Source organism: Macrosteles quadrilineatus, unplaced genomic scaffold (assembly GCF_028750875.1).
Source record: "Macrosteles quadrilineatus isolate MER2022 unplaced genomic scaffold, UCM_ALF_1.0 Scaffold_2__2_contigs__length_208266976, whole genome shotgun sequence".
NCBI lineage: Eukaryota > Metazoa > Arthropoda > Insecta > Hemiptera > Cicadellidae > Macrosteles > Macrosteles quadrilineatus.
Genome location: NW_026542595.1, coordinates 176,244,234 through 176,252,635, shown reverse-complemented (window position 1 = coordinate 176,252,635; position 8,402 = coordinate 176,244,234). Strand labels below are relative to the sequence as shown.

The window sequence follows — 8,402 nt, the reverse complement described above, 5'->3', positions numbered from 1 at the left end:
GAATTATACAACCGAAATAAAGTGAGATTTTGGAAATTATAACATTAAATAATAGTAGGATTAAACAAGTTTTGACACGATATTTTATAGCAAATAAATGCACCTTTTTCTGCTGAATGCAGTCATACCATTAAATCAATTTAAAAAAAAGGATAAAGTGAGTTTTGGAATGGACCGCCTCACTTGTAATGATAAAACAACATTTCTAGCAATAGATAAAACATCATACCCCTCAAGGACTCCTCAACTCCGAACTCAAACTCTTAACTCCTCAAACTCCTCCTTGAGGAGTATGTTTTATCTGTGGTAAAACTCAAAAATGTTTGCCTCTGTTTCAGTTTCAGGTTTCAAATTATTCAATGCTTTGTCTGTTAGCATTCGAAACATGTTAAGCATACTTTGACTATATTCATTGGGTTCTTGAATTAATTGTTACATTATTTGCCCTTTAAGAAAATCGTCAAAACTATAGAAAGGATTTGTTAATAGCCAGTTCTTTAAGTCATCGCTTTTTTCAATTTCAATAATTTTTATTTTTTTATATATTTATTTGAATGGCTTGCTGTTTGGACTTGGGAAGTATTGTTTTGGTTTGTTTTATATATATTTAGTTATAGTGAATTGTATATAAATGTTTTAGTTAATGTACTTGCATGATGTAGCACATTGTGGAAAGGAAACTGAATGGCCAAATAGATCCTTGAATTTTGAAATCCCTTGTGCTGATTAATCCATGGTAGAAATTAAGAAAAGTAAAAGTGCTGAGTTCTGCAGTTGCATGATAAATACAAGAAACCTGCTTTGAAACAGACTGGACAAGAGAGGACAAAAATAAATAAGACGTCCAAAACAACTGTTTGCATTTTTGTAGAGGTTATGTTTCGTTCGTCTGAAATTTATTTTCCTGTTTAGGCCTATATTGATATTGTTTGAGTGGGAGATCTAAAACAAAACAAGTTAATAATCGTTCTCGTACTATAGGCTACGTCGGCTTAAAAATTTTGGTTAGAGTGCAAGCCAATTATAAATGTGAGGTAAACTGATTACTGACTGAATCAAAACTAAGGAAATGTTACCGAATCATAGAGGAATTAATAGGTTAAACTTGTCTCACAAGAATTTTAAAAACTGAAGGAATTCTGTTTTAGTTAGTTATAAAAACATAAATTACAGTCAATATGGTAAAATTATTCCTATGATTTTAAAGGTAAGATGAAAAACACCGCCAAGTTAATAAGCCATATAGTAATTATTGATAACTTTTATCCTAGGTAGTAGGCAGGACAACTCATACTGTAGCATAGATTTAAACATAGTGCACTGTTATATAAGTAGGCCTCGGCCTAACCCCTAACAAAAACACATGATAAAGCCAATATTGTTCATCTTGAATACCGAACTTTATTTTATTTTAACAGGTCGCTCTTTGATTTAGTCTTTTTACTTTCAATTGTTAGGCCTAGGCCTACTATCCATCACCTGAAAATTGTGTAGGCTAACTTATTTAGCTTTTTTGCTGCAGGTTTGGGTAGACTTCCGTATCTGTTGTCAAAAACCACCGAATGAAAGTATCGATTGATATAGGATCGTTTGGTTAACTTAGTTGCGTTAACCTACATCGAATAATTTTTCATTCGGTTGTTTTTGACATCAAATACGGAAGTGTAAATTTACCCCAGGTTTTTGCTGACCCATAAGTTTTTAATAATGTAGGCCTACTGGTGCATTGTTTATTAATTTATATTTTTTATTTTATATTAATTATTACCGTAACTTATTTAACTTAAGTTATATATAGGTCTAACTTATATTAGCACAGGTCCTACAAGGCTTCTACGTAAAATTAGGCTATACTAACTTATTTGCAATTGTGTAGGATAGGGAAAGCCTTTATTTTAGTTCCTTCCAAAATAAAATAGGCCTACGGTAACATAAATTCCCAAAATGTGCACTAAAAAGTTCTGCTTACATTTGAACATTTAACCCTCCGAGTGTCACGCGTCATAAAAACGACGCACAACACACTTTGTGTAGGGTCACGCGTCGCTTTTAAGACGCACAAACATCGTTTACGGCGAAGGCTCTATGACTGACTGAATCGGATTGAACTGGATCGAGTTAGGTATCGTTCTTTCCGTAATATTCTAAGCTTTCTGCAGAGGTCTGTCTCTAAGCGCTATTCATTTTAGTTCCGAAAATATTGTAGCAGACAGCTGACGTGCGTGTATTTGTAAACAGCTAGGTTCCCCCGGACCGATGACTGATGTGTTTTATTACGTTTATCATTGTTTTAGTGTTAAAAATCAAAAGTAGTGATATACGTGGTGCATTATAAGAAGATTTAAGTGGTTTTGAAGTGCTGGTTGATGATCCTGAAGAAGTAGGTAGTGATATTGATGTAAATTATCAGCCAGATTCCTAGCTATGGTTAGGCTATGCATTCTTAGCTAAACGCTATGTACTGAAATCCGTTTTTCGCTCATAACTTATTTATTTGATAACTTACCTCGCTATATGATTATATATTTGTAATCCTCATTAAATTTAGAACAAAGTGGCTATTTTCAAATATTTATAGGCCTATAATTTATACAATTTCATTGAGCGCGAACTTATTTTTTTTTTTGAAAATTTTCGAAATTATATTTTTTTTACCTAAAAATTTTTTTTTTGAAGAAATGTTCCTTATGTTTTATATATAATATTGAAGCCCATGATTTTCCAAACAAAATGGTATATAGAACATTAGAATTAACATTGTTTTAAGCTTCTCAGATCCGTTTTAATAAAACCTTGCAAAGGGGCCAAAAATAGGTGGACATTAAGGCCTAAACTATGGACACTCGGAGGGTTAATAGCCTACGTGACTTCAATGGGCTTTTTAAATAGGTACTAACCAACAGTCAGTAATTAGCGGTATTGTTTTTCTAAAGTAAGTTACCGGTACCTACCAAATAGAATATTTGTTCCAGAATGCGATTCAGTCCGTCACGTTTACTGTCATGTCTGTGTTTGTTGATGGGGCTTCTACTGACGTGGACTTTGCTGCGTCATTCACGATCATATACACAAACCTGTCATCATTCAGAAGCTTTCCAAGATGGCTTACACGCCCTCTCTGACAGGTAACTTAGTTGTGTGATAAGTGCTGTATGCTCATTTTTTTATCTGTCCATATCAAATTACTAACTAGGTTAGGTTTTGATGCTGCTCAGGATTTAGGCATAACTTAGATTCAGACTACGTTAACTAAAATCAAGATTCAGCAATTAAGTTATATCATAGTTATAAACTCATTTTCAAATACTGTACGGTAGTTGTATTGTTTACAGAGTTCACAGACTGCTTGCTAGTCTTGGAATCACTCATTTTCTGTGTTACGGGGCTCTATGGGGTCAGCTGAGATTGTCTCGTACATTACCATGGGAGAGAGACATAGAGCTGTGTGTGCTCAACGAGGAGATTGCTCTCAAAGATGAGGTAGGTACATTGACATTTAACACTATGATGTTGTAATGCAGTAGTAGCAATATTACAGCACTTTAGTTTTCAGTGTTTCCCTACTTCTCAAACAAGACCTCTACTGTCATGCAATGATTTTACCAGATTACTCACCTCAAGTGTTCTTCTGGAAATCATTGTAATTTTCATGGGTTTGTTTAGGTGTTTCTGGAGCGTCAGTTCAGGAAAAACAATATGCATCTGGTGTACGATTCAACTGATGGTAAATACAGAGTAACAGACACAACAGTGCCAGATGCTAGGATAGAGCTGATTGTATTTGAAGAAGATCCCATGGTATGTGTTTTGTTGTCAGATTGTAGATGTAAGTTAAACATACTGCCTCTTAAATTTAACATCCTTATCAAACAGCTGAAGGCAATCTTAAGGTGAGCACTGTCTGATTTAAGTAGGGGGGGAGCATGATGTTTACTATTTTTTTCTTTCTATTTCAAATATAAAAAAGGTTTTTGCCAAATGATTCACAATAGCTATTTTCTGCCACTGCATGGGAATTATCACATTGTCACATCTTTTAGTAAACATAACATAGTTTATTAATTCTGCTTTTATTCTACCGCTTCCTAAATATACTGATTTCATTTTTCGTGTTTCTATAAAACACTAACATCCACAGTAAGCAAGTAACATTTAACCTAAAAAAGCAAACATAACTTAAATTACATTTCATAAACAACTAAAAAGTTAATCTGTATGTTATGATAAGTTAATTATTGTGATAAGAAAAATATTGTTATTATGAGTACAGTCATTGCCCCTCTCGAAATGTATGGCCGCCCTCAACTGAAGTTTCCTGCAGCCAACAACAGCTCTTGAGCAGCAATCACGTAACTTGCGCTTTTAATACACAAATAGCAATTCTTCCATTGTTATAAAGGAAATCACAAATTTACCAATAAAATATCTATCTATATATTAATAGGCAAGCATGTTTCTTTAAAACCTTTTTTCTCAGCTCGTGTGCATCGTGGGGTAAATCTACGCATACCGTTAGAAAGCTATTTTCCTGTAGGTGTGCAGAATCCCTTTATAAATTTAAATAGGCTCAAAGATAAGCACAAAAAATTAGTTTAAAAATTTGAAAAAATTAACATGGATCTTATGCGTTGCCATGCTGGTGACGAAATAACAACGAAATATAAACAGAAAATCAAAACAAATGGAAGAAACTCCAATCACATGTTTTATTTACAGTGTGGGGTGAAAATAGAGAAGTGAGCAAGTTTACATTACATATTTTTGGTCGAGTTTCGACCACTGGACGACCTCTCGTACTTATTTAATACGCAAGCAGATTTTTTGTGACAATTACTCCTCTGAAACTACTGAACCGATTGTCTTGTTTTTGGTGTCATTGGAAAGAGCGTAGCGTGAAGTTGTGCAGGAAACTTTCTTTTTAGGGAAATAATGAGAGAGTGAGGCCCTGGAGCCCTTTAAAGTTTCGTATTTCTCCATAAGATTAACATTGGAAACAAAAATTGTTATGAAACAACACTCCAGCTGTTGTCAGAAATCAAAAGTGAGAAGAAGAGCATAGGTTAATCCTAAACAGTCAATAAGTTTGCTAATATAGTATTATAACAGTTTGCAACAAATATTTACTTAGCAATTGCTCGAATTCGAGCAACAGGGACACTAGTAAACATTTATTCATCAACACCCGCTTAACGTTACCAATTAGGAGCTATAGCCTCCTCTAACACAAACAATGTGGGACATTGCACTTGCCTACCTATTGCCATGGCGTAGTAACAGTAGGTAATAAAAAACAGATGAACATACAAATTCCATAGACCTATGCTCCATATGAATTAGTGCTACAGCAGTTTTGGTAGGCCGGGACTGTGGCATTGCTACTCGCCACGGCTTTGTATTAGAGGAGGCTATTATGGAACATGCATAAAAATTGGCTTCAAATGTTAAATTTGGATGAAAATTTACTAGCGTATTCCAAATTCAATGATGTGAATTAGAAAATTCTAGGAAATAAAGCTCACTTATTATTTTAACCAATTTTCCCAAAGGGGAAGAAGCTATTACTTACACTTAATACACTCAATGTATGTGTGTTGATGAAATAGGATAAAAACAACTGTTCAAAACGTAGAACAGCAAAACATTGTCAAGACATCACTTTCTTTGGTCCGAAGTTTGTGGCATCTTACATAGTTCGGCTGAGCCACCAAATCACCAAATTTCATGTTTTTTCATCTTCATTACTTTTAATTGTCTAAAAATGTTAATCTTTTCTTATTTGTCAAATCCTAGCCATCGTGAGGTGGACATTTAGATATTTTTTTACTGAAACCTCAATTTAAATTATTAGAGTCCTGAATGTTTATGATCGTTATACTATTTCTGCTCAGGTCGGTATGCTGCGCAGAGTTGGGTGGAAGAGACGAGTTCTGCCGTCTGACTGTGAGTCCCTTCCCTCGCTCAGTTGTTTCCCCCCTCGTCTGGTCAAAGCCCCCCTCCCCTCTCGGGAGTTTGGTGGCTACATCGTCCCTGTCCCTCGTGAGGGCATCGAGATACAAAAGTACCACTATCCCGACAACTGGTGGAAGGAAGTGCTGCCTAAAAACTGTTAAATCGAACAAAGTTTGATTGTTATTAATATATTGTTTACATTCAATTTAAAATTGAATTCATTCAAAAGTTTCATTGGATTGGATCCATTCCAAGTTTGTGATGTACCTTTAGAGCCAAAAAAAGGTGTAGACAGAAAGGGGTGTAAAAGATAAACTATGCACTAAGTTGATTTTAATACCGTTGGTTTTGCACTGAAATAAAAGAATGTATGCAATGGATTGCCAGATTATAGTTCCTACATAGAATCCAGGAAAATATTGACAGTATGGTTAAGTTTATTTGCTTGTAATTAATTACACCTAGATTGAATTACCAAATAAAAATAGATCTGACAAAGCAAATGTAATTTGTAATACTTTTTTTTTTGACTATTGAACATTAGGATGATTCTAATCTTTATATTGGTAGATCATAAAAGTGTGGATTAATGAGAAATACGGCCTATTTCGATTTGACAGAATTTTCTAGTGTATAAACAAAAAGAGATTGATGAAAGATATTGAAATGGGCAGGGAAACCAGCAGTTACCTATTTATATAGAAAATCTTAAGAACTGAATATGACCCTGAAAGGCTGAAGGCGGAAATCAATAATCATCAACCATTTTGTCATATCAAAACTGTTTTATCGAGTTTATTTAATAATGCATGTAGATGCCAACCTGAAAAGTAGTTGTAGCTTAGTCTAGAAAGTTGACTCCTTTTTTGGACACATGACATTTATTATAAACCCTATTCTAGTCATTTAAACTGTGAGAAAGGTATGTGTCTGTATATTTTTAGTCAGTGCTTTTATTATGAATATTAGATCAAATTTTTTCTCAACAAAATTAGTATTAAAATGTAGATTACATTTCACACTTTTGTTATTGTTATTTCTTTGAGATTTATGAATTACCCATGAGATATTGTAATTTGTTTGTTGTTTGACATTTTATTAAATTGATTCAAAAGTACCATACATTGTAGGGTTAACTTAGTTTGTAAAAAGAAGATTGTTTAATATGTTTACCTCCTAATAAAATCCAAAACGGTTAAGAAATCAGTTTGTATTTTAAACTATGATATTTCTAAAGTTTAGGGAATGCAGTATTGTTATTTTTATTCTTTTTGATACATACTCAACATGTTTATATTGAATACAGTGCTCTATTTGTAAGAATATAGGTGCCAGAACTTTAACCTATTTATAATATTTTTATCCATCCGAGAGAGGTATCGGAATCTAGTGGCTATATTCATTTTTAATACCCACTTAACATTTTCATATATTCATTATTTAAGTATATTTTTACATTAGGTTGGACATGGATTTTAAAAAAAGGTTCATTGCCACTTTAATTGTGATACAAATTTTGAAATGTACTGACAGTGTATGGTGTAGGCCCATTATTATTATTTATTTAAGTAGGCCTATGTGTATAAACCAAAGATTTGTTCAAATAGTAATTGTAGAGGATCATTTTATGATAAAAAACCTTCTTATAAATGTTTTATTTCTTCATTGATAGTGAGCTAGCATACGTTTAAGATATTAAAATTCAATATAGATCTGTAAGTGCTTCTTTAGGCTTATAATATGACCATTATTTTGTAACTGTGAAGAACAAAATAGTTTCTTTATTGTGCTTAATTTTATACTCTATACAGGGAGATTTTCATATTTGTAACTAAAGGAACAATAAAGTGAATTTGCAATTAGAATGTTGTACTACTGAGTTTACATTGCCTCTCTAACTTGCTAATTGAATTAGTAAACAATGATTAGAAAAGTTGGGTTAGGTTATTGTGTATGTCTCTTGCGCGTGGAGGGGGATAGAGTATAGAGTCATTCAGATCTGCTTCCTCACATTCGTACCCAGAGATATTAACGTTTAATGTTAGGAACATGTTCTGCAAAAATAAATTGAAAACATTTACTTCCTGAGGAAACCTTTGTATGATTTGCCAGATTCATTTTAAAATTTGCTAATCAAAGGCCCTACTAATCATCATTGGCGTAAAAATCTGGTTTTACTTTGGGGTTTGGCTCTGGCGCTTGTATTTCCAGTAACGCAAACAAAATTTATCAGACTTTCATTCATAATGTGTTGCGTTCACATTAGATTTCACAATAAATGCTGTTTGCCAGTGGGTGAATGTATACACTGTTGGGTTGAACCTGATTGGGTTTTGATGCTCTCTACACAATTCTCTGGAATCCAACATTTTCTAGAGAAACCCTGGCAAGGACCCAATATTTAAATACAATTTATTGCATATAGCACTCACATAAATTACAGGAATTTATAA

The 8,402-nt window shown here is 33.4% G+C and overlaps 1 protein-coding gene across 1 annotated transcript; it reads left to right on the top strand.

Annotated features, from left to right (window-relative positions):
* The first annotated feature begins 900 nt into the window (after positions 1–900).
* On the top strand, positions 901–7,780 carry LOC128986475 (uncharacterized). The gene is made up of 5 exons (XM_054406872.1): positions 901–1,207; positions 2,973–3,125; positions 3,333–3,480; positions 3,664–3,798; positions 5,889–7,780. The coding sequence occupies exons 2-5, from the start codon at positions 2,974–2,976 to the stop codon at positions 6,108–6,110; spliced, it is 657 nt and encodes a 218-aa protein (XP_054262847.1). The 5' UTR covers positions 901–1,207; position 2,973; the 3' UTR covers positions 6,111–7,780.
* The last annotated feature ends 622 nt before the right edge of the window (positions 7,781–8,402 follow it).